General features: G+C 35.7%; 1 protein-coding gene across 1 annotated transcript in view; it reads right to left on the bottom strand.

The window, feature by feature from the left end:
- Window positions 1-27,320, bottom strand: part of LOC106041217 (uncharacterized) — a 106,095-nt gene that overhangs the window by 50,700 nt on the left and 28,075 nt on the right. The window contains exons 11-29 of the mRNA XM_066977881.1: window positions 24,674-24,856; window positions 23,145-23,297; window positions 21,720-21,864; window positions 18,601-18,759; window positions 17,762-17,880; window positions 16,482-16,763; window positions 15,338-15,493; window positions 14,677-14,861; window positions 13,616-13,798; window positions 12,060-12,151; window positions 11,695-11,864; window positions 10,719-10,878; window positions 9,518-9,597; window positions 8,088-8,268; window positions 6,804-6,959; window positions 4,814-4,953; window positions 3,677-3,835; window positions 2,907-3,087; window positions 872-1,083 (exon numbers count right to left, since the gene is read on the bottom strand). Coding sequence (XP_066833982.1) covers window positions 872-1,083; window positions 2,907-3,087; window positions 3,677-3,835; window positions 4,814-4,953; window positions 6,804-6,959; window positions 8,088-8,268; window positions 9,518-9,597; window positions 10,719-10,878; window positions 11,695-11,864; window positions 12,060-12,151; window positions 13,616-13,798; window positions 14,677-14,861; window positions 15,338-15,493; window positions 16,482-16,763; window positions 17,762-17,880; window positions 18,601-18,759; window positions 21,720-21,864; window positions 23,145-23,297; window positions 24,674-24,856 — 3,096 coding nt within the window. The remainder of the gene's footprint in view (window positions 1-871; window positions 1,084-2,906; window positions 3,088-3,676; window positions 3,836-4,813; window positions 4,954-6,803; window positions 6,960-8,087; window positions 8,269-9,517; window positions 9,598-10,718; window positions 10,879-11,694; window positions 11,865-12,059; window positions 12,152-13,615; window positions 13,799-14,676; window positions 14,862-15,337; window positions 15,494-16,481; window positions 16,764-17,761; window positions 17,881-18,600; window positions 18,760-21,719; window positions 21,865-23,144; window positions 23,298-24,673; window positions 24,857-27,320) is intronic.

Raw genomic sequence — 27,320 nt, forward strand, 5'->3', positions numbered from 1 at the left:
AAACCTTAAGGATAAACCAAAATAAGATTTAGAATCTACTGTGAATGTCTAGAAGAAAGGCAAAAATTCTAGACTTTCTTCTCATTTATACAGAGACAGATAAGGACTACCTCAATGAAAATAATGAAGCTTCTCCAAGGCAAATCTACACCTTGCATGGTGACAAAGGTTAACCTTATTTGTTAATTCATAGCAGCTGGTGATGAAATTGGTTTTAAAATCTCCATTGCATGGCACAGTTGAAAACAAGTTAGGAAGAAGCTTAGAATCCATAGATTCAAGGCACACTGATTCCACCCAAGGGATATCTAATCCTTTCACAGAAAGTGGAAGAATTCCTATAAAAAAGACTGAAGATTACACATTGAGAACCTACTAGTGAAAATTCTCACACAGAATTATGGGAGACTGAATTAACTGAGTCACAACAAAAGAAATAACCTTTCATTTTCTTGGAGTAAAGGAGAGGAGAGAGAACTTAAAAATAGTTCTAGTTGTTTGTACACTCCTAGGTAGAATTCTGACTTGAAATATTTGGGCTTTGTGCAGGAATAAATGGACTTCCATTCCAAATAGAGGCAGAGATAGCGGGCCCTAATATTTTCAAAGACAGCAAAGAGACCCTGCCTGTTTTGACTTGCCTGCTCCCAGAGGAAGAATAGCATGTCATTCCAGCACAAGAAAGAGATGAACATCGGCTTTTCAAGATGCTCTCTTATAAGTTGGCACATAGTGGATTAGTTTCTCAAACAAGCTACTTCACATAACAAGCTGAGCAAGTGTTATTCCAGTATGATGACAGTTTAGTTACGTACCGTCACAAAGCTGCATCATCAAAGCTCTACATTATAGGAAACATCATGTTACTTACCTGCAGGTATGTGGTTGCTGGTGTGTAAATGTGAAATTTCCCCTCCTTTTCATTGCCTTGATCTTTACAGAATAGTTCCACTACAAGATTCTTAATGGAGAGAACTTTGCCAGTTGTCAGTTCCATAGTCAATAAATAAGCAGAATGCTGAGGCTGATGTATTTTGTGAGCTGCATGCAGATATAGCCATGGGGTGTCCATACTTAATTCTCCTGGAAGGAATATATAAATTAAAGGTGGCAGAAATGTGAGATTTCAAGCTGCCTGGCTTCTAATTCTGCAACAAAGCTGGGTTTCTGGAATGAGACTAATTGCTACTATTGGCTTCAGAGTTGTCAAAATCTCTGGATGGTACATAGTTAAATGAATGTCCTGCACTAATGTACCATACTGCGTAGTTTAAAACACAGCGCCATTTACAAGAACGGAAATTTATGGAACTTGGTACTTAAATTACACCAGAAAAGTGTTCTACTGCATGACCTGCAACAAGATGTGGAACCTTTACTTGAACTGTAATTCTGTAGCTATTATTCACATAATTACTATAATGGCTTTTATCAAAGCTGTTTCAACACAAGCCAACATAGTAATTAAATTCTGCAATACATAAATTTTGAACAAGATTGGTAGGCTATTTTGGAAACTAGTTTCCAGACAGCTCAGAATGTTTATATCTGACAAGGTGCTGAAAATTCACTGTTGAAATTTCACTGGTTATTTATCAAATTATGCCATTCACCCACTGCAATATAGTTCAGAAATGCACAATTTTATGACAGTCACTCACAAAGTAATCTCCACATTTTTAAGACTTCAGAATTAATTCGACCTTAGTTCATTTCACTTTAACAAGCAGAAAAGCACAACAGTTAATAATTAATCCAGTGTATCAAGCTAGTTGTTTTGCATTAATAAGGATCCAAGTTTTGGCACACATAGTATATACTAGCTTTGAAAAATGCATCTCAATAGCATACCTAGTCACTGAGCCAATCATTGCCCTGATTTGTACAGCATGTAATCCACTGAAGCATAAAATAGTAGTGTCATTCAATCCATTTTAAGCACTAAATATCAGAAAATTGATTCTTGGCATGCTACAGGTAATTTAATCTCTATTTGAGAAAGAAGTCCAAAAATGTAAAATATAGCTTATAATAACAAAGGTCTACTCCCTGCTGTACTTTATGAATCGAAGACCAAGAAGAAATGTGATTTTTAAAATACATCCATATGCATACACAGGTGTTTAATTTACAGCTTAAGATATACCATTAGTATTCATCTCAGTGTCCCACTTTCTAATGTATTTACAAATCCAATTACTATTTCTAAAGCAAGTTGATAATAAAAAATAAATAAATAAAACATGGCTCACATCTTGGTCAGTTAGCTCAGTCAAAAGCTACTAGGACAATACCAGTCTACATTAGGAGCATGGCTATCAAACAGAGTTATTCCCGTCTGCAAAGCTCCGGAGAAGTCCTGCCTACGACACTGAATCTAGCTTTGGACCACCCAGAGCCAGGCAGACAGTGAGAAACCAGACAGGACAGAACAGAGGGCTGCTCTGACGATAAAACACCTAGAGACAAGACCTGTGACAAGAAGGGAGGCGACTGGGCTTATTTAGTCTGGCAAAGGGATGGGGCGGATCTGATAGCTGCCTACAGCTATCTTGAAGGCAAATGGCAAAAATGAGAAACACAAACCCTTCAACACAGGCATACAATACAAGGACAACAGCCACAAATTGCACACTGAGAGTCTCAGGAACTGCTGGAAGAGGTTAAGTCAGCTAGGCTGGGGAAAGGTGGAGGTTTTGAAAACTGAGCTAGACAAAGCCACAGCAGATGTGATCATGTCCTGCTTCGAGCAGGAAGCTTGTCAAGATAACCTCCAGGGTCTGCCTTGATCAACCAATATTTCAATGATTCTGTTACACCCATACGTGACTACCTCATAAAATCCCAGCTGCAACATTGCATGCATGCTTTTCTAAGCAGACTGGAAATGGTTTGTGGTACTTCACCTTCCCACTTCTTCAGGCCATTTCTGGATACATCTTTCCATTGCAGTCCAGCCAAAAATGGCATGAGGTTATTATACTGCACCTTAAAGTTGGTGCTGCTCTGCAAATAACCCTGAGAGCTGTGCGAGTGCTGCAGCTGGGTTCTGTAATTCATCTGCTTTTCCACGACTTGCGCAGTAAACTGGAAAACAAGTGAAGCAAATTTAAATAAAAACAGGATCCCATCTTCAGAGCTATCTAAGCTAACACACACATACAGTAACAGGAAGGTCACAACTACTGCCTCTGCTCTTGATATTTGCCATTCATTTTACAGATTTTCATGAATGCTGATGAATTACAGATTGAAATTTCTTTAACGTGCATTTGTTTTATCTACTGGGGGTTCAAAAAGGATATTTTCCACTAAATTTTGGATCACTTACTTGGTTAAAAACAATAATGTCCATAATTCTATGTCAGCCCATATTGTGATCACAGATAAAATCTACGTTTAGGTGCTCTCTATGGGAATAGAATAATGACAACCCTCCTCAGAAAACTATCATCTATTCTAATACAATAACAGAGGAGATCTGCTACTTTAAGAAACAACACAAAAATTTACATGAATAGCTTCTGTAAGAACTTCCTACAAATAAAACATCACAGGATATGCCAATATAAATGATTATTTTCTTTCAGTTGGTAGCCCATAGAACGCGCTTTGAAAGAAGATCATCTGTTAAATATTAGAAATGAAGGTTTTACTCTTCAACAATCATGATTACCTCCATGAAATAGTTGACTAGTGAAAAACTGGAACTATTCTTTAATGTTTGGCTGATCAGTAGTTTCTTCTTATTGTTTATTTTGTTCCAGTGTTTCCCATAGTTCACTTCCATCTGGGAGGAAAGCCAAGATGCACTCGCATCATGTTTCAGGTGAACCTGAAGAATGAAAATCTGTCTTTTTCCTGTAAACCATGCTTTCTCATTTAGTTACTGTTGTTAACTGGCTGTAGAAATATTCCCAAGTAGCAAGCAAGGCTAAAGAAGAAAGGGTTGCAGATTTTCCAAAGCAAAAATCAAGTTCCATCAGAATATGTCAATTCAGACTACAAAGCCCCAGAATTTTTGTCCATTCACTGCTTGTCAAATTGCTATTCTCAAAAGCTAAGGCAACTGCACTCCCAATGGACTGCCCCGCATGGATTCACTGTGCAGCTGCAGAGTCTGGCAAGATCCTGCTACACGGGAAATCTTAACACTCCTGGGCTTCAGTCCAACTTGGATGAAAAGCAAAGGTGAAAGGATACAAAATTTCCCTTTAATTCAGAAGCTTATTTGCCATCCAGCTCTCTAGTCTGCAGTGAATATCCAGCATTAATGGTAATTTCCCTTTGCATTAACCTTTGTCTCTGTACAGTCTGCAAATGAAAAGATTTTAAACAGATCTGCTTTTCTGCATCAGAGGCACACACTGAAATTTATAAGAATAAATCCAGATCTGAACCAGAAAACTAATAAAAAATAAGGTTATTTTCAAGACATAGGACTTCTAATAAGCAGAGTTTCTGACTTTTAGTTACAAGTACTGAAAAATTAGATAAATCACAAACTTATTAATACTATTGTTTTACATAAAACAAAAACTTCCACAACAAACATTCTGCAGAAGCTCTGTGCATTTATACATTAAAAATGACATCATTGAACAGTTCCATCACTTACAGCTGCAATGGACTGCACAAATTAGCAACATCACTAGATGCCTGTGTCTATACAGAAAGAAAAAAGAAACAAAAGATCAGAAGAAGACAACTGATCCAAAAATGACATCTTGGACATTGCTCTGTTTAAGCCCCTCAGTACATGAGTGACACAAATTTACTCAGCACACATATAAACAAGTGCTTTGGTCTGTACCTCTACCTTGTGATTATAGGTTGGAGTCTGCATACAATGAAACTCATGGCCAACATCAAGTTTGTACAAGTCATGTGCACCTGTCTTCTCTTCAACTTTTTGCCCCATCCTGCATTCATGATGAAGGGTTTTTGCCTCTCCTGTTCAAGTTAAATCACAAAGTTATCTGTTCAAATAATTCAAAAGTAAGCATATAGATGTTAATAATAGAAATCTAGAGCTGGCTTCAATGTTTCTTTTTTTTTTTTTTTCCTCAAAAAATACTGAAGTGAAATTCATCTGTTTTCACAGACAAATACTTGTTGATTTATCCTAGGAATCCAAAGGAAAGCACACCTTTAATGAACCTGCATTTAAGAGTAGTGAGTTTATATTTGCTAGATGACTTAATGAGTGAATTACATGATGAAAATGAAAACACTACCATAGTAGCAAACAAAAGTCAAGTACATATCTAATTAATGTAAAAAGGTCTGGCAGTATGTTCTGCAGCCTAAAGGTACTGACCAAAGTTTGTGAAGATCAGTACCAATATTGGTATAATAGCAGCACCATGAAGTTCAGCTCAACAGTCATCTCCAATAACTGCCTAAGACCTAGACACATTTTAAAGACTACAATATATCTGTTAAAATGCTGTTTCTGATACCTGAGCTTATTTTCCAGCTAGTCAGCATATATCCAACCTAACTACAACCAATAGGTTTGCACTGCTGAGTGCAGACATGCTATAAGACTTTGGGGAAAAAATGTATTATGAATTACAATTTATTTATTTTTCCCCCACAAGCTATACTAGAAATGCACATCCTAGCAACAGGCTCTACATGTAAGAGTTTAGGCCTGTGTTTATTTTATAGTCTAATAAAAAATTAAAGTATTTCCAATTTTAGGCAATTGGAAACAGACAGTTTACATTAAGAATGGAATGAATATAATCCAATGATTTAGGCTGATTTTGTTTAAGAGAAGCAAAGGCTTAGATGTTTACTCTGCCACATTTGCAGGTTCTTTCACTTTTCCTTTAGAAGTAAATAATTAAATAAATAAATATATTAAAAACAGAATAGATTTATTATTTAAATAGATTTTAGCTAAGTGAAACAAAAGTGGTATACACTAATTACTTTTAACTTTTGCACTTTTCTTGGTGTCTCACAATATTCGAAGATTTTTTGTTACCACTCAGTTGCTGACATCATGACATGACATTATATCTCAAACGAAAAACAGAAATGAACTTCTAGACTTTGTGGCCCCTGAGAAGAGGTTAAAATAATGAATTTGAAGTTTCAACCACTGAGTATGAGGACTAATTTATTTTTCAAAAATCTAGTACTTTACAAGAAAACACTTGCTGACTGCTGAATAGTTGCCAGACTGGGCATATATCAAAATATGACTTAAGCTCTAAGTACATAAAAGCATAATAATACAGCTATAGCTAGACATCACCTATTACTGTTATAAGTGTTCACATATGTTTCTGTCTGCGTGTGCAAAATATTTTAATCAGCATGCCATTATTAGCAAAATGATGGGGTCATACCTGTGTAGGTTTAGGAAAACTTTACTACTCATACTGTTATACATCTTCTCTGAATGTGCAACATACTTTACTTATATAGTCACCCTACATTGCACATCATGACCAGCTACTGCAACTGTTCAATATCTTGATATAATTGCATTAATGTTTACCTGCTTTGTCCAATAAAATTAAAACAGTTTATACCTTGTGGCCAAGAAAACACAGTTGTTTCCTGGAAACAACCCCTCATACTTTTAAATGAATGTATGCACCCATTTGCTTTGCATAAGCACCTGAGAATGTCAATTAATTAGGAACAACTCCTATTTAAAAAGTGAAATTTAAATCAATGTTGGACATACTTGTGAAAAACACATTTTATGTGAATTTTGAATGCAAGTTAATTGCAGAAAAATGTAAAAAACAGAATGTTTTTACTTTCCTTCCTTTTCACTGTACCTAGAAGTCCGTATTTTATCCTCAGATCATGAGACCACAAGCCCTCACGTTGCTGGAGAAGACCAATGACGTGAACTCCAAGAACACCTGGAAGGTATGTCTTCCCTTCCAATGAGTATTGCCTCAGCTTATCATCAAACTTTTTCTCCAGAAATGCTACAAAAAGAGAGGAGCAATGATACACTGGTGGGATATGTAGTTACTTCAGCTAGAAAATGGAATACCACATTGGGGAAAACACAAATGTGTCCTGTTTCACCCAGTCTAACTGAGGAATCCCACATACTCCCTGTGTAGTAAACAAAAAGAGAGCTGGATGTTCAGACTCTTTCCCTGAACACATATACAGCCTGTAGACTACATTTCTCAGATACTGCTTAAAGTTTCGTGAAATGAATCCAGCCAAAGCCGTTTCTAAACGGGAACCAATTCTAAGAGATTGATCTTTTAATTAACTAACAGCTAACATGGAGATTTACTTCTACATTAACTCAGAGCAAGGTTGTGGCTTTGCAACAGAAGAGCTGGTGCAACTAGTTCTCAGGGGATAAGAATTTAAATCAGATCAGCACCATTTTTAGATGCACTGGCACTCCATGTAACAGTTAAGGTGAATATTTCACTAAAGGGTGATCTTCCTAAATCCATTCCTTAAAAGATAGTTTTATTTGAAAATATTGGGTAAAACATTGCAATGTCTTTGCCACATGGAGACTACAGTAAGAAATATTAAGGATAAAATGACAGCCTTAGTCTTACAACGCTGGTTTATTTCACAGTATTTATTTATGTTTTAATGAATTGATGTCATATAAATAGTTAAGTCCTCTTTCTGGTATTTTCTCTTACATTTTCTTCTTACTGTATGTTTTAGAAAAAAATGATATTAAGATTTTTAGATTTAAGATTTTCTAAATAGAGAGTGTCTGGAGCTGAGCTACATATTTGCATCTCTGCACTGCTTTGTACTAACACAAGTGAACAATAGAAAATACTGTGAGAACCATTTTTGATGTTTTGTTTTTGTTAAGTGCTGCCTTACAACTTACGTTCTCACCCCTCTTCAACAGTAATTAGAAACAGATATTTATTTTACAATTTATTCTACAATTCCTATTATTCTGAAATACATACTAGCACTAATTTATAAAGGAAAATCATTTTAAAAAGCAGTCTTACTGATTTGAAAGGGACTTTAGAAATGCATGTCCAAGCCCAGGCAATCTTAATATATAAGGGCTCCAGAATTTACATTTATATGGCAAATACTTATTGTCCTCTAACCTGATAGAAATGCAGCATCCTTCAACAAATTATTCAGGGATACTGAAAAAGCTATCTTCTTGCCAAGTTGTTTGGTGATGTTTCCTGACAGAATGATAGGACTGCTTTGCTTTATCAGCTTTAACTCCACTTGGGTCATGTACCTCTGCTCTCCATTCAGTATTTGCAAATCTGTCATACCCTAAAACAAACAAACAAATGAAAAACAAAATCCCAAGCCACTCAACACTAGAAACTGATTAAGATTTGAGAAGACTCGGGCATTTCAGAAATGAGATGAGAGAAGAAGAAAAGAATTTTTCCTATACACCCCAGGGGAAAAACCCCACCAAATAAACAAAAAAAACAAAAAAACAAAAACAGCATAAAATTTGTCATTAGCAAGCAATGGGGAAGGAGGATGGATTTATTTTTATTTATTTTTCCATTCTACAAAAATCACAGTGGTGTGAGATGCTGATTTCCTTCACCTCCTGCTGGTTTCAGTAGTGACTGAAATCACAAAGAATGTTGTAACACTGGGCCAAAAAATAATATGGTATTATTGAAAATACTGGCAGCCTCATAGTAGGGAACTAGATTTAGGTTGGATTAGATGCAAATGCAACAATCTGCAACTAATTAGTGTTTGAGTTTGTTATTCTACTGAAGACCAGGAGAAACATCAACATTATTCTAGAAAGAAAAAAAAAATCTGTTTAAGTAATGTGCTCACTGTAGGAAAACACAGTGTTTGAAATTAACTGACTTTGGAGGCCCACATAAGACATGCATGGCACGCTGTTGTGGCTTTCAATTGCATAATTAAAAAAATTGCTCAAGTCCTGAAATAGAAACAAAAATGCTAGTAGAATTTCAGTTATTAACTCCCACATGCATTTTTCCTTGCTTTTTCATCTCGGAGTTTGAACACTGGCATGCTCTTGCTTATTTCCCAATGCCTAAAAAAAATAAAAATTTTATATGATATAAAGAACAATATCTTACAGATTCTGCTATATATTCTTCTATCTATAGACTCCACAGACATGAAGATATTAGCCCAGGTTTACTCAGAGTCTCTATGCCAGAATACAGGTCTGAAAAACTGTGTGACTGCATATGCACATAATGAGCCAAAGTCCACAGGAGTCAATATGATCTTCTCTACTGACTTAACAGTGGAAGCAACCCAAAGATTTTGAGTACATCTGAATGTAAAAAAATTATTTTAGGTTACTTGCAGAAGCCATGCTTTAAAAGCTTTAAAAAAAAAAAAAGAGCAATTTAGCAGAGTCTATCTCAAAAATATGTAATAAAGAGTATTGTTAATTTCTCTGATGGATTGCTCATAAAACTATTTTTAAACACAAGTATTTAATTTCCTCTCTTTTCCATGCTTTTATTTGAGTATTCATCCTAGTACCAGAGCTCATGATCTAAAAACATACCTTAATGTAATATACATCTTGGTCATCTACTATCAACTCCAGGTATCCAATTCGTGAATTTTTAGAAGAATCAATTTTCCCTTAGAGAGAAATAAAACTGTTTACTTTTTCTGGACATACACCATTTAGCAATGCTTCATAAAAACATATTCCAAAATGTTGGTTGCCGTTTCTGTTAGCAACATATTTAAATTGCAAAAATGTAATAAATATCAGAGCAAAGGAAAAAAGTTAGGAACAGAGTTTACAAGGGCATCAAAGCATTCTCAGAATACGTACCTCCTTTTGAAAGGACATTCTGAGAATTCTCATTAAGAAGAGGCAACCAAACTGTCTCCAATAAACCAGCTTAGTTCTGGAAGTGGTTTACACACTTCCTTTAGGCCTGTGTTAAGATTAATAAGCTGTGTTGTGCTGTGGAGACATTCTCACCCAAAGCTTTGCAGAGTATAGGTTAATCTTCCATGCAAACCATTTGAAAATAACTGGGATTACAAATATAAAATAAATAAAATCTGGAGAGGCAAACAAATTCTAAATATGTGATTTGCTAAAATACATAAAAAATTTTAAAAAATAAAATAAATCAATCTGACTTTGGCAAACAGTACATTTTTGTATAAATCTAGATGTCTTGACCAGCATGTCAAAGAAGATGAAATATATTGCCTATATTATTACCATACATTTATCACTTCATATTTCATCCATATACTTGTTGATTTTATTTTTTTTATGTTACACTATGATTGAAATGTTACTTTTGATTATAATGCACGGCAATATTATAATCAGTACTTAGTTCGTTTGGCAACAAGTGATTTCATATCGTAACTAACAGAATACAACAAACTAAAATTCAGGAATAGGTAAGGCCAGTTCAGCATATATAGAAGATTATAGAACTATCAATTCTGTTCCTCAGCCTTAATTTCATATATACTAGTAATGGCTTTCCTCTTCAATGTGAGTTTGTGAACCCTGTACTGAAAAGCTGACTCTCAAAAATAGGAAGTCTGAAATGCAAAAACCACTGGGAATGAGTGTTATCTAAAGCAGTAAACTGAATGACTATCACACAATAATTTAATTTTAGCATTAGATTATTGACTGAAATATATTGGCATTTCTCTATTAATTCTAACGAAGCTCTCCGAGTTGACATTAACAGATGATCTGGTTCTTAGGTGAAAAAACCTACCATCGATCTCAATTTTTTTCTTTGGTTGTATGAATTGGATTCTAAATTTCTTCTGTGGGCCATTAAAGTTTAGGTCAACAGCAACATCCCTTTTCAATTCTGACTTTGGAGTCCCAATGAAGAAGTGAAGGACAGCTTCGCTTGGGATCCATGAATCCTCCTGAAAGAAAGAAAGGATAACCATGTTTGCAAGTGGCAAAGTATTTACAAAACAGTCTGTCAGAATGAGTTACATCATATGATCCTAGCGACCTTTACAGCTATAAAGCATTTTCAGCTATCTGCTTTTCAAGTTTTTCAGCAACCATACCACAGATGTAGCCCCTGCGGCAGATGACTTAGGGGTACATTGTCCCACTATGGCCCAGTGGCACATACTAGTCGAAAGGCTGCTAGTCCCCTCATAGTCCATTTAATGATAATAGGTCAGGTGTAGCACCTAAGCCCACAACTATGTAACACTATTTTAGAAAAAGCCATACAGTTTTGCTGTCCCCTGCAGACAGTGAAACCGACTCCTTCCATGGGCTTGCCCAGATGAACACATTAAAATAACTGGCAGCCTTCTAGAATTGATCCACTGGAGCCTAAGTTTTGCTTTTAAATAAGGTGGTTAATGTAAACTAATGATTCGGGAGGGTTTGTTGTTGTTGTTCTGTCTTTTGTCACAAACAGAAAAAAAGTCATCAAAATGATGCCAGATGTTTTAGTCCTGTAACTCTCATCTAACCAAAAACAAAAAAAAAAAAAAAAAAAAACCTGTGCACTGTTTTATATATGAAAATAATATTCACCCACTGTCAGCATTAGTTGTTTTCTACATCTTTTTCCAATATAATGGGAATTAAAGTAATAACACCACAGACTTTGAAAATTAGTCATGTTGAATATACAGTGCTAAGATATACCATTCATTCATCACTGTAAGTAAACTAATAAATTTACAAAAGCCAAGGAAAACACAGCTTAATGGTACCTGAGGAACATAGTTATATGCAGCTTCCACAACGTACTGCTGTAGGCCTCTGTCTTGCTTAGTTAATGTGACAGCCACTCTTGAAGGTCCAGCAAGAGGATAAAGCAAAGCACTAGCTGGGTCAGGATATGACATTTCAGAACACAGCTGCCAACCAATAAACTCAGACACTAGTGGAAAACAACAGTTGAACACTCAGTTAGAACACCAAGCAAAAAAAACATACAAATGAATACTGCACATTGAGCACTGAAGAACCCCCTAGAAGTAATATGGTAAAGAAGTAATTCTAGTGAATAAAACATCTGTTGTGGATATTTCAGAATGATCAAGATTTCTCAGACAAACTTGATAGTTAGACCTACCTTCCTTCCCAGTACAAGATCTGCTTTCTGTGTGGTCTTGGAAAATATCAACATATTCAGTCTCATCCACCATTGTGAAGAAGAGTTTAGAGCTACAACCAAGAATTTCAAACAGTCACTTAAAACCAATTATGCTAAAGCTACAACAATATATAAACAGAATTCTTAGTTACATGTCATCTTGTACCACATGAGAAACACAAGAAAAATCAAATTCTACTAAGCTCAGTCTACATTTCCACTAATTAGCACTGATTTTTATCCACAATTTCCATGTTTAATTTCTTACTATCATGAGATCCTTCTGTAGGATCCTTTATCTTTTTACAGTCACAATTAGAGCTCTCTGTTCTGAGCAATTTGATATGGTCAGCTTTTTGCAAATCCCTTTACCTTCTGGCTTCTAGATTTTATTTTTTAATTATTATTATTTTTTTTCCCCTTAGGGTACGTACGGACATGAATTTTGTTCCAGTCCTGAAGTTCTTTCAGAACTTCACTAAACTGCTAGTACAAGAACCACGGTATCTGTCCTTGTTGGTAGCAAGAGGGTTAGTGAAATATCCAGTAGGCTCTACAGACAGACTTTTGTTCAAATAATGGACAAAACAGGTTTGTAATTACTTTGACTTTTAGTCTTCTGGACTGTCATTCATCCTAGCTGACAGAAACAGAATTACATCAGTAAGTTTCCAGCAGTCCTAAAGAAATGGATGGTTTAAATTTAAACTCCACAGTCTTTCCTGAACTGCATATCCTGTAGTACTGCAATGTCCAAAATTAAAATAAGCACAAAGGAATGACAATCCACATACTGAAAACACTTCATGATTCCATAGTCATGCCTAAGAGCCATGCAGTTTACATGTGGTTTTCAATGTCATCACACTGATGACCTCAGTGCCTCCTAGCTGAACTTCTAACAAAGCTGTAAGTCCAAAGAAAAACCAAGAGCCTAAAAGCACAGCTTGCATTAGCACAAGTAATTAATTTGCTTAACATCTGTCAGTTGTGGTAGTATGTATTTGTAACCTCTAACCTTTACTTAACATTAAAGAACCTAAGTAAAAACTCATCAGAAGTGCATGAGCACATCTCATTAGTACTATATTCCAAATTACTCCAGTGTTTTGCTAAATATTATTTTATACCTGGGTTTGGTAAATACCATCTGTAGAAAAAGTATTGCTAAGGTTTCTCTCCACCACTTTAATGCCCTGAATGAGATTACTTTAAGAGTAAGGTTCCAGAAACAGCACTAATGTTTAGTAGGAAAAAAATGAGCAGTATGGAAAAAAATAATTTACATTTTTTATCACAAGATTTTGATTTGAGCATTTTACTTCAGTGGAAGGATGTACTTTTTTTGTTAAAACAGTGTAAAACACAGAATTATTTCCCCTTCCTTTTCTTCTGAATAGCGGATTTGGACTAACAGTCAGACCGAAACAGTTTGCTGACAGAATATATTTCTGCTCTGTTAATAAGCCTGCCAGTCAAGCTCTGATTCAATAAAGTTATCATGGTTACTAATTTAGGAAGATGACCTTGCTTACCTGAAATTAATTATCTCCATAGATTCTTCTGGGGTGTTCAAAACAATTTTGAGTTCTTGCCCCTTTTTAACCTGGATTCCTCCATCAAGACTAGTAGATGTCCTTATTCCTGTTAACCAGCTTAGGCCAGCTTGTCCAACAGTCCCCACAGTTCCCATTTGAACAGAAATCTGGATAAATGCACTGTTGAAAAATTCAGGTATACATTCTTCTGTGAAGAGCACTTTATTTTTAAAGCACTTATTCTAAACCATAGTCTTCTTATCCTCTTCAGTAAACACACAGTGTTTGGTGCTCTAGACTGTATATTCTAGCATTAAAATCATAATGAGTATTTTGTTTCAGGAAATAATTTAAGATATTGTGTGTACACAGACACACACTTTCTAACAAGAACAGTAAAATTAAGTGTTGTGAGAGATGTGTCCTAAAGGATTTGAACCCAGACTTCAGCATGAAATATCAAGTAAGGGAAAGTGATTTGGACTAAGTGGTTTGGTGTAAGTTTATCTTTTATATTTATATCTTTTATATTTATCTAATATATCTTTTATATTTATCTATATTTTATATTTACCTATCTATATTTATCTATATTATGCTGCCCATAGTGAAGTTTAGTAAATGTATTCAGTATGCACAAAAAACTATAATAGCCAGGTAAGGAAATGTAAGGTTAAATCATCCAATTGGTTCTTGATCCATAAGCTGTAACTGTATATCTGGTCCTGAGAAAAATTCAAGGTGCTATCCTTGTAGCAGGTAAAGCATACCATCTGCATGCAAACATTTAGGAATTTGATTTAGAGGTAGGAAGAATGGTCAGCTTGAAACAGATCTGGAAAAGCACAGCAATAAAGTTCAAAATCAGATTGGCAGAATAGGAAATCACAACTGTCCTTATTGCATAGAAACCACCCAGCAATGTAAGGTTGACTGTTCAAGTTCTTCAAGAATTTCCTAACTGATTACAATGGCATTCACACAGAACTTTCAGGTCAGGAGCTACTACTTAAAACCAGTAATACGTAGAAGTGACATGCATCTGCAGCAGCTATTACCTTGGCTTGATATAGCCATTTACAAAGAAATTTGACTGTTCTTTGAACTCTGCATTGCCTTTCATTTTAACATTGATTGCTGCTGAGGCATTGATTGCCAGTTGAACAGGAAAGCCTGAAATTACTGGAAACTGCAATTCTTCCGTGGCCAAACTAAGCCTTTTATTAAGCTGGATCTCTTGCCCCTGTAGTGGAAAAACAAACAAACAAACAAAAACCATACACACATGCAAAATCCCAGAATTCTGTTTTGCATAATAAAGCCAACATGCACATTTTTTTCCAGACATAACTACCCAACGCATTTCTCTGCTGCAAAATTGTTTTAAACTGAACTGATATTGGAAATTAGGTAGAAAGCAGCCCAAAGCCAGCATCTGGTCAGGGCATGAGTTCACTACTAGTTCTATCCTGTTTAAAGAAATAATTTTCTATTTAAACGCAGATGGTTTGGAACAGGAAAAATAAGAGGTAAGAACCATCAGACAGCAGAACCAATCCTTCCCTAATTAATCATACACAGTTTAAACCCAATATATACTAGTGCCTTTTAGAGCTCAATTTAGAGAAACAATAAGTAATATGTTGTATCTTTCATGTATCTGTCAGAAAGTAGTTTCTAAAAGCATTTACTTTCAAATAACAAAAAGATTCCTTTTACCTTCAGAAGTTTGACAGCAAGCTCAGCCAGATTTAAAGAATAATGTTTCATTTGCTTTCTTAAATCTTCACAATCCAAAAAGCTAACTTCATTTCCAAAGATTTTCACGCTTAGCTCACATTTCATCTCCTCCTTTCTCACCTTTCTCTCAGTGAACTGACATGATAAATAAATCAGGAAGAGAAGGATGTTTATATTAAATTTCTTTCAAGCCTATAATAAACACTTCTTCAGTACAGGCTAGGCTAGTAATAAGCAGACATTAGGCTGCCTTTTATAAATATTTCAAGCCCACTTAAGACCCTTGACTCATACCTGCTCTTTCCAGCTAACAGGTAACATCTAGTCCTAAGATGACTGAACAAAATAACAAGTATTGCAGTACATACCCTCAGACATTTGAAACTTTGAAAAAATACCAGGAAATACAATCTCAGTTAACATACCATTATGAGCAACATGATTGCTAAATAAACTAAGAGGTTAAAAAAAATAAAATCATTTTCCCTCCGTAGGAATTAATACAACAGAAACATAACATGAACGTGAGATCACACTGTAAGAAGAAACTCTAAGAAGATGAATCCTAAAAGTACAGATGGTCTAAGACAAGCTAAAGAAATCACAGCCCCCAAGTTTTCCAGATAACACATCAACAATTGAAGTAAATTTCCAAAACTTCCCTGTCATAAACATAGCTCTCTCCAAACATTAGTTGTTCATGAGTTATTGTACAAAGGGTCAATGTAACATCTGACACAAACTGGGAATTCAGATCACAAACAACATGACTCAGGAATCAAGCAACTGTGTAAAGTGCCACAAAAGTCAATAGCCAAAAGGACATCAGTAAAGAGACGATCAGTACTCAAAATAATAAGATGAAGCCCAAAACACAGGCAATACATTCCTGTGGCTGAGAGTCATTGTTTGGAGACAATAACACAATCTGAAAAAATGAAGATATGGCCCTTTGTGCTTTGTATATTATGCATTTGTTAAATGCTATATGAATGGAAAAGGGTACGTACGCTTTTTGCAAGGGAGGCATACTAATGCAAAACAACTGTTCAATACTAGATGGGGACCTATGGTTAACTGGGTAATGTTATGAATTTTTCCAAGTCATGACACTGTCAATTACCTTCTTCACTAACTCACTCATCTTGCTATACTTTTGACGTGGACAATTCTGGTTAGCTCTTCTCAACTTTGGCTTGCCAGCCGTAGTTACAAGATGATCAGCAGGGCTATATTGCTTAAAAGTCAGCTTCCTCTGCTTGACTTTTCCTGTTGTTTGCACGGGGCGTCCTGACTTGTGGTTTCTTTCACTGGTGTTTGCAAAAAAATTGTCACCAAAAGTATCAAACTTCTGCCCAAAAATCTTCTGCACGAGAGCTTCAGCATTCTCTAACCGTACACCAACCTACAGGAAAGCATACAGCATTCAAAGGCTGAAAATGAGATACATAAGCAATGTACAGTTCTACAGGCAGAAACACAACTAAAAATACATCAAGACGAAATATTTAGGTTTTTGTACAAACGAGAATTTGCCATACAAAATCACTGGGGTCTATAAAGTATCTTACCTCTTTTAGCATCCAATACTGGATATTTCAGTACTAAATCTTACTAGTAAAAACACTTTGGTTTGTTGACTATGTGAAGCTCAGTACAAAATAAAAATCCTTTTGTATTCAGGTACTTGTTCATTTACACCATGACAGGACAGTTAGCTACTCCTATTTTATCACTTTGCAAACAGTAATTTGGTTGTTATGACAAAAAAAAAAACAATTTTCTGCTCCTGAAACAAAATTCTGCTTGCAAGTTTCACTAAAATAGTATTACTAACACATACGAATCCAGGGAATATGCAAGCTTCACTTGAAATCTGAAGGTTAAATTAAATTCTCTCTTTTGTGTACACATTTTTAATTGCAATAAAAAGAGTCTATATGCCAAGCATTCCTTTCTCTTATAGCATGGCCAGTGGGACCAGAACAGTTACTTCACTTTGAAATATAAAACTCTTTATCTCTTGTATTAATGGAGTGGCATATCCAAGCTAATCCATTTTCCATTGTAAACCAACTAGATGATTCTTACCATCTTAAACAGGAGCTAAGATAAGTGTTTCAGAAAGCAACAGCACTGGCTTTCATCTTTTATTTGAATCAGCAACAACTGAATATAACTCAATTGGCATACATACTGGTATACAGTACTATCAGAGCAACAGTGGTTTTATTGTGACTAAGTCCGTTATGCAAAGGAGTCATGAGTCTGAAGGCAACTTTGCTGCAGCAATGAAAAGCATAGCTTGGTAAAGGAACTGTAATGGGAAAACAGAAAATATTTTGTACTTCAATACACCAAGTGTCCCTTGAGTAGAGGGATAAAAAAATTCCCAGAACTTGCCTCCAGTAGATTTATAGCCTGCCCCATAAGGTGAACAGTCAAATTTGTCATGACTGATCGTGGTACAAAAGATTCAGGAGAAAAGACCACTGATGCTTCCATATTTGCACCTGCACCAGCTGCAACATAAAATATCAGATGTCAGTCAGAGATGAGCTATTCTTATATACTTTTCAAGTCTTATCATGCTTTGGGAAATTGCAACTCTGCCCTTTAAGATGGTGGTGAGTAAAACATTAGAACAGCAAGATAAATTACTTAACTCTAGTACAGCAAAGACTTTAATGGACATGACTGAAAGCCTGTTATCTAACCTTAAAAGAGTACTTAGAACACATATCTCACACAACTATGTTGGAAGAGATGGATGAATCATAATGTTACTCTGAAAAATATTCTCTAGATTTTTCCCTGAAAACAAAGAATGAATAGATAATAAAACAGGAAAGAATCTGAGTTTTACAACAAGAAAAACACACATATCAGAAGAAAAAACACATCCCAATGCTCTGTTGCTGCTGAGGAAGCTCACTAAGGAATTAAAAGTTGGTGTTCATAAAAATTATTTTAAAAGAAATAAATAAAAACCACCACATTGGTTCTCCTCCCTCACAAACTATGTGCGCAAAATTGCATGGTATCTGGCTTACTGGAATTACAATTGATAGTAGTAATAGTCCAATTAAGGTCAGAGCAGAATCAAGCCTCCATTTGCGTACTGGGTTCCATTATGTCTTAGAAATTAAAAATCTCCACACAAAGGTGTAAAGAACCCAAAAAGACATGGGATTTCAATAGTTCATATGCTCCAAAGCATCAAGTTCTAAAACTCCACATACCTAATTGGAATGTGACATCTGAATATGAGGAGTATTTCCATGTCTCCCAGTCAAAATCTCTGCTAAGGATATCACCGGGAATAGAATCTCGAAGGTGTTCCTTCAGTGGATCATCTGTCTCCAGGAGCTGAGAGAGATGACTCCAAACAAAGGAGCCCACTTAAATTAGAAAAAGAAAAGCATTTGGGAACTAGAGAAAAAATAAAACTGTTCTTAAGACTGATACAGGAAACTTTTTTTTTTATTTATACTAGAACTAATCCTAAATAATTCCCCTGATCACAAGATTCACTCGTTTTCAGCACCTATCTTTGCCATAGTCAGTTCGTTTAGATACTGTCTTATTGTTTTCCAGTATGGAATGTAATTGGCCTTTCACGCCTTAATTTCACTTATGCCTCTCAGCTAACTAAGCAAGCAAGTGAGAAATGTTAAGCTACTTATTTGCTGTTTGGAAAGGGTCTTCTATACTAAATCCAAATGAGTGTTGCAAAAAAAGATACAATACATACAGAAATTAGAGGCAGGCTGTGCTGCTCAAATAATTTAGGACTGTTTCTGTCCCTTTTTCAAAGAAAAAATGCAACAGAATTATTTGAAATATGGTTTTACACTCTCACTTTGGCAGTAATGCTCATTTTGTTCTAGCGAATCACTGACCCAGTGTGCAGAAACATGAAAATTAAGTCTGGGATAGACAGCAAGAACATGAAAATCTTAAATAGTTAAAAACTACAAGCAGCAGTAAACAAAGCCTTTTAATGCCAAGCATTAAGCAACTTTAAATATAGGGAATTCTAGTTATCAGATTCCCTACATAAACTTTGGCAAGTGATAACCAAGTACCCTGAGGTTTATAATGGAATTGCAGGTGAATTTGTAAGAGAAAATTGGCAAGAAAGTTTCTCTGTATACAGCAAACAAATTAAAATACGAAAACTCTTTCTACAATGTGCAGTGCAGCATATTTCCAAAAAACAGTTTGGGGGGAAAAAAAAGCGCATACACTTACACAATTGTGATTTAGATTGTGATTTAGAGTTATGTCTGCACAACACTGTGCTGATTCATGACTTGGCTACATTATGTGCTGCGTTGTGGGGAGCAAACTAATTCCAAGTGTTTTGGAGTCTGGTTCTCAAACAGAGGTTTTATTTCTCCTGAAGTTAATGTACGTTAGGCTCCAGTGATATTTCAACACACAGACACTTAACACTGATATAACTGTTTTTTCACAATACAACTTCTTTCTTTATATTGTTTTTTTTTTCTGAACATGGAAACTAAAAAAAAAAAATATGCTTTATGCCTGCAAAAGCACTTGTTACTCAAAAGTCTGTTATATGAATTATTTATTATGTCAACCAAAGACAAAGGAAAGAAATTATCAAAATTCAGGAATACTGCATTAAATTGTTCAAACATAACATTTTAGATGAACTTGTAGAGTTTTTTCGTAAATCTGAGCTAGCAGACATTTTATTTTTCACATGGAACAGGAAGAAGAGTCACTAAGGGTGCGCCTTGATGGTATTTTGCAGGCTGATGCAATTTCTTTCTGTCTAAACTCGAAAAAAAGGAACGCAAGTCCCCTCCAAACCACAGCCCATATCTTCAGGTGAGCACAATACTGAGCCTAAACTCATAATCCATGCAGGATTTACTGGTCTGGACACAACATCCTGACAAAACGGATACACAGCTTCAAGTTCAGAGCTAGCTAGGGTCCAGGCACTGGGGTCCAGAGAGCAAACAGAGCCTGCTTTCATCTGCTTGCAAATTGCCTTATAGATATCCTTTCATGTTTTTGACAGATTTAAAAGCCAAAGATTAGTCTAAAGTTATTCTTTGTTGAATGTGTTGAAACTATTGAGAAAAAATCCCTTCTTCATACAAAATATTGGACTATCTTAAATAATCCCTGTGCATTGGTAATAAAGGGCTGATAGGATTCTTTACTTTTATAGAACCTACAGTTTAATTTCATACTAGACCAAACAGCTTCTCCTTCAGATAAGCTATTTACATTAAAATACTATTTTTAAATATAGCATAGAAGATTTTCTATTTGGCATCAGTTCTCAATTCAGTCTCTCATGTCAGAAATCTGTCTCAGATTAGGCAATAATCAGTCACACAGCCAGACAAGCAGGCAGCATTAATTAGAACAAACTATGAATGATTAAGAGGTTATTAACTGTTTTAATTTTTTCCCCAAATAGCTGTTACACTGTTGCCCAGCAAAATATGTTTGGATATATGATTAATGCCCCTCAAAAAAATCCTTTTCAGAGCATTTCTAACAAAATATGTCCCAGTTGCCACGTTTTCCTTTTTCTTGTGTTATAAACAGTTTCTTGACACCTTTTTTTTTTTTGCCATTACATCCGCAGTTCTCAAACTGTGATCCTTAGAAGACTGTTGGTTGACCTGAAGAACTACTGCTGGCACAGTGATGGAGCATCTCTTACTAACTGCAGGGAAGCCTGAAAGTTTCTAGGCATTTTAAGATGAAAATCAGCATGCCTTTCTTTGCTGTCTTCAGATCTGCTTAGTTTCTGCCTAATGCTATCTTTAAACTGCTGTCAATATTAAAACCATACCAAAACACACAAAATAACTGCAAATGAGGACAAGACCAAACAAAGATAATGGCAAAAAATATTATATATAGTAAATTAATAGGAAATATGAGATTTAGAGGCATTAAAAACATAATTAAGAAATAGTTTAATTAATACCTGCAGCTTGCAATATTTTTTTTCTGCCATTTGCTTCTTTCACAACTTAACAAAATGTAATTTGTAGTTCTTCATTTGTATCTGGGATGCACTAAACATCAGAGAAGTTCCATGCATCTCTTTATTGGTATTAAGTTAATGAAATGGTGCCAATAGAGTCACTATTGCTAAAATAACAACTTCACAAAGCTAAAATAACAGCACCACAATGTTAATACAAAATGGGACAACCATACAAACAATCTTTTAAAAACAACCTACCAAGTATTAAAATTAAATAAACATTGAAATAGATTGGTACCATTACACCTGTAAAGTTAACGTTACACCAAAGTATCATTGAGGAATGCCTAAGACTTCAGTTGATGCTTTGCTAACCTTGACTGGAAGTTTCTTTTAGCAAACTCTTTTGTACTTGTTTAAGCAACTCTTCATTTGGACATTTCATTGCCATATAGTAAGAAGCAATCCTTATTTCCACATTTTCACTAGTTGCTTGATACAGCTCAAGTAATACAGCATTCTAAGAGAAAAAGAAAGACAAAAAGATTACAAAAAAAAAAACAAAAGAGAGAGAATGAAAAAGACAGTTGTTATATTTACACCCCTAAAACACCTCATGTGAGCACTTTCAGGTACAGGCGGGTTTTTCTTTCTGAAAGAGATATCCATGACTATAAATATTCGACAGTCACTTCATGCAATATGTATGCAAATGTATGCATGTATTCTTTATACTGCTCTATCCACAAATTTCCAGAACTGTCATTATGACCTGAATCCTACACCCACTCAGGGTAGGATGCAGGACTACTTCCAACACACAGCCTCACTTGCTCACAGTACAATTGATAGTTTTACTCTACCACAGGGGAGAGTTCTATTATATTTCACACATCTGCCACAGACAACAGTGGCTACATTTTTAAAGGTTTATTAAAATCATTACTTCTGGTTTCAAAGTATAGGACTGTAACAAATTTATTCTGTTCAATACTTCCATGATATCAACAAATAAGAGTTTATTTGGTGAACTGTGAGGACTTAAGGACTTAGGACTAATACTAGTAACATTTCTATTAGCATTTAACATCCACAGCCCACCCAGAGGTTGTTGGTTTAGCAGTTCATTTGCTAGACAATGATAGGGTGTATCATAGATGTCACAGACTTCATATTTTCATCAACTCTAAAAAGCAATGCTGAGCTTCATAACTACAGAACAAGTATGCCAACACATGCTGGGATTAGATTTTAAAAAGCCATACAAAATGTTTCTCTAACTGCAAATCCATGTGCAAATCTCTTGTACTTCTGGAGAACAGCCAGCTTTGCCCAGGCTAGCACTCTGGGCTTTGCCATTGTTTTTAGTATGAAGATATTTGAAAAAACAAGTTTTGTGTTTTCTGCTCTTAAACAATTAACAAAATGTTCCAACTATGACAGTGTATTGCCAATCACAACAAGCTTCTCACATTAGTACTCAGCATTTCACAGATACAGTGGAACAGGCTATAGGAAAAATCAACTATTGTGGGTTTTTAACCATTAACCCACATAGACATAAGCCACACAACATTATCTCTGTCACTAGATATGTTACCTCAGCTATTGCAAAACCTACCACAGGTCCAATTTTTAAGGTGGCCGTACCAACCTTTCCAACAGCAGAGAAGCTCTGCTGAAAGACACATTTAGATTTGTTTCCTGTTTGCTTGCGTGTTTCTTACCTATTCCAGAAAGTCCAAACTCTGGGACTGTACCAGGAAGCCACCATTTGCCTGCTGGCAATAAATTACTTACCCTGACAGAACAGGGAATGCGTCTGAATGCCTGGATAGCAGCTAGACGAATTTCAGTTGGATTACTTTGGAGGGAAGCACACAGGCTCAAAACAGGAGCAAGTGAAGCTGCTGCCAGTCCTGCATTTCCAATGGCTTTTAGAACCAGTTGCATCTGTAAATACAAAGCAGAACATAAAAAATTCTCCATATCTTGTCAGCTGTACATGAAAACTTATTGCATTAACATTTTCTTTGCAAAAATCTCTGTTTAAAATAACTGCTGCTCATATGGGAGGTTTCCTTGCAGACCCTATTATAACAGCTATACTCTGGCTTTAATGTGTGGACAAGACCTTTTATGAATATGGACTGGGACTGGTGTTCTAATGTCATGTAACACAAGTAAAATCTGGCTTAGACCTGGTGAAACAGCACATTCAAACCAACCAACCAACCAACCAGCATTGCAATAGGAAAGCAGAAGTCATGGACTTGATGTACACTAAACGTTTTTCAAGTACTTTGATATTTTGTCCATTTTGATCACAAACATTTGGACCTTTTAGTGATCTAACATGGAGTTCAGGAAACAATAACTGATTTAAAAGAATAACTCATCACCAGATACCATAATGTTACCATATTTTTTTGGCTGAACATAAAGGAAACCTGTGCCATTTCAGAATCCAGAAAGCATATTAATTGCTGGCAATCTGATTTTTTAGCTAAAAGCTCTGTACTGAAGTCCAGAGTTTTAAAGCCTAGGGAGTTCTATGTAATATGGGCCAGCAGTCCCCATGAAACCACATTGAAGCCAACATAGTGAAACTGTTCAAAAATCTTCCATAACAGTACGGGTCAAAGATTCCATTCACTGTTGATTTGAGAGCTCAGGTGGCAGGTCTCTCCTGTAGTGCTCAGCATTTTCAGTAAAGTTGTCCTCATCAGAGATACCTATGCCTGTCACTGCAACATGCTGCTGAGTTTCAAGAGGCTGCACTTCAACTCCCAGTTCTGATTCTCTAATCTCGTGGCTAATTTTAATGAGATTTGTTGGAAGACAAATGGGTAAAAATCACACACTCTCCCATTACACTCTCCCAAAACCACAATTTGCTTACAGACAGTAACATTGTGACTCGATAGAAATTATTAGCCAGTGACATCATAGCCAATAACAACTGTACATGAATCCATGTCCAAAGGAAGTCACCAAAGAATAGGAAACTCTCATCATCATGCCACTTTACAGGGGAGTGATGGGTGTTCTTCCATATCTCAAGTCATGAAGTTTGCTTCATCAGAAGAAAAGACCCAAGACTTTTCCTTCTTTAAATACACATGAATGTCTGTGCTGATCGGTCAGAAATAATTGTTGGATTACAGAATTTTATCTGCTCATCCTATTCAAGAGTATGCATTAAAAAAAACTTGTATTTATGACTTTCTGGGAACCCACTGAATGCTATTTCCATCAAATATATTCTAGATCATAATGGTAATGTGATAAAGCATTATACCACATGCTGGTATCTATATGATCGATACCTGGCTCAAACCTTCTGAATCTTGCACGGTGCAGTTTCCTCCCAAAAATTCTCCAAGTGTCCTCATCACACTCTGCACAGCAGGCATACCATCACAGGAGCTGTGAGCTGAGCAAAACCTATGTAAGAGAGCAGTTACTCCTAAGAAGCAGCTCTGGCTTGCTCCTGATGACTTCAGCAAAGGCTGTGAACAAGCACGAAAAAAACAGGCTGCGTCAGAAAAGTCTTATAATTACTATAACACACAAGAGAAACTGGATGTATCCAAAGTTTTACATACTAAAACTCAATCTCAGCAATGCATGTTTTCAAACAGCCCTTTAAGGAATAAAAGGAAAAAAGGGGGGGAAAGGGGGGGGGGGGGGGGGGGCCAGACTACCCTGCAGAGAAATAATGGAAAATTCTTCCACCTTCACATGTAAACAGAAGGGCTAAGGTAATGTCAGTATGACACAGACCTCAGTTCTTTCCACAAGAAATCATGCCCTGTGTGCTCAGGAAAGAGTAAGAAAACAAATCTAAACTATTTTCCAGGATGCTCAAAATGATGAATTGAGTATCCCCAATGTGACACACAACTAATTTAGAAGAGGATGTAAAAACTAGCATTAAAATGTGTAAGGAAGCACAACTATGCAATATGCTGTGCCTTGATGAAGACTTCCATAAATAATTATTTTTAAGTAATACTCTTGTACTACTTGTAAATTATTAGCAGATAATTAAATTATTTGTGATTGTTAGTTACCTAGTCCAACAGTAGAGTATTTGAAAACATCTATAAAATCTAATGACATGTTTATAGTTGTAGCACATGCTTTTGAAACTGGTAACCTGCATATGGCATCCATGAATGATAGATTAGCCAGACTGGATATTTATGGATCTCATAGTTACATATCTTTTCCAAGGTCCAAGTCTTGTAACTCTAATCAATGCCCTAACACTTGCATTCAACAGGAATGATCAATTACTATGCTCTACTGCAGAGTATTTGTGACATTCATGCCTGTCATACATGTAGTTTGGGCTTTCTTATCCTTGGAGCTGGCCAAAAACTCAGTTCCAGTTTGACTGAAAACATTAATATTTTAAACATCATTTACATTCCAAATTGGAGACAAATCTGTGGACAGTCTCCTGTCTTCCTAAAAATTACATGAGAAGGACGGTGGAGGACAAAGGAAAACCTATATTTATTGCAGAACCTGCCAAATTTCATACAATTTTAGTGATTTTATATTTTACATTAGCTCACAACATGCCATCTGTAGCTGTACAAAAGATGCATGGTTAATATATACATCTTACCTAGCAGCCAGACTCTTTTCATACACTTTGGGACATAATAACAACAAATAAGTTCTATCTGGTGAAAGAGTCTTCTTTCACTCACCACAACCAAAGCTGCTCCTGTCTGTACTTTATGCAGTAACAGCCTAACTATCAGCTTTTCAAATTTCTGTCCAATTTCTTAATAGAAGGCTACAAGCTGCCACGACAGCATGTCTAGCCAGAAAATTGAGGGCAGCTGCTATAATCCCAAGTGGAAAAGACGAAGAGCTAGCAGCAGGAAACAGAGAAGAGGAGATGAAGAGATGAAAAGTGAAGAGCAGCACGACAGAGGAATAAGTACCACGACCACATAAAAATGAAAGCCACTGGAATTAAGGAGAAAACAGGCATTTTACAGAGGGAAAGGTGGGTCATGTACATGTAAAACTATTAAAAGTCCATGCTTGCTTTGGTGGTGCCTGAGGATATGATGTAACAAAGGTAAATGCACAGAGTGAGCAGATCTGTGATTTTAGGCACTGTTCATTATTGTAACAGATAGCAAAATCACACTAAGTTAAGTATTTGAGGATAGTTCCACCATTTATTACTGCAGTATGGCAGTTGCTAGTGCGGTGTATTCTTCAAGGCTACTACTGAATTTTTCCACTAGTATAATATATATATATATTAAAAAAATACGAACTTTAGAGTGTATGTGTGCACGTAATATAAAAATTATTTCAATGGCAAAGGCAGCAGGCTAGCATTTAACTAACACATTTGGATAAGCAAACTTCTGCTGTTGTATGCAATGAACCACGTAAGTAAGTCATAAATGGAATGGAAGGATCAAGGCCCTTGAGGCAACCTATGCTGGGTTTATTCCTTGCTTAATACTAAAACCATCATCAGTATACATTTTCTCTAAATCCCACCTAAAAACTTAGCAAAAAGCACTTACAACTTAGTAAATTCACCCATTTTAAAATGAAAATAATTATATCTGTCCCATAAACCTGCAAATGCCAAATTTCAACATCCTATCCTCACACAGACCTGACCTTGAACCTTAAAACTAATTAACCCAGACCCATCTCTAGAGTCCACAGGGTAGTTCATACATTTCTGTTTTGCTTTGTTTTTGCTTCTTAAGTCTCTAGACTACAAATGCAATATCAAGCTCCAGTGACCAAACAGGACTTGATCATCTTTTGAAAATAAAATTAAAATAGCCAGTAGTTTCACCACATTGCCCAAACAACCCCTGCAGATGGAGATTTGTGTAAATCTGTGAAAAAGACTATTACTGTAAAATACAAAAATTATGAGACAGCTAGATTGATGATAAATGTATTAAAAAAAAAAAGAAA

This window comes from Anser cygnoides, chromosome 15 (assembly GCF_040182565.1).
Source record: "Anser cygnoides isolate HZ-2024a breed goose chromosome 15, Taihu_goose_T2T_genome, whole genome shotgun sequence".
NCBI classification, from domain to species: domain Eukaryota; kingdom Metazoa; phylum Chordata; class Aves; order Anseriformes; family Anatidae; genus Anser; species Anser cygnoides.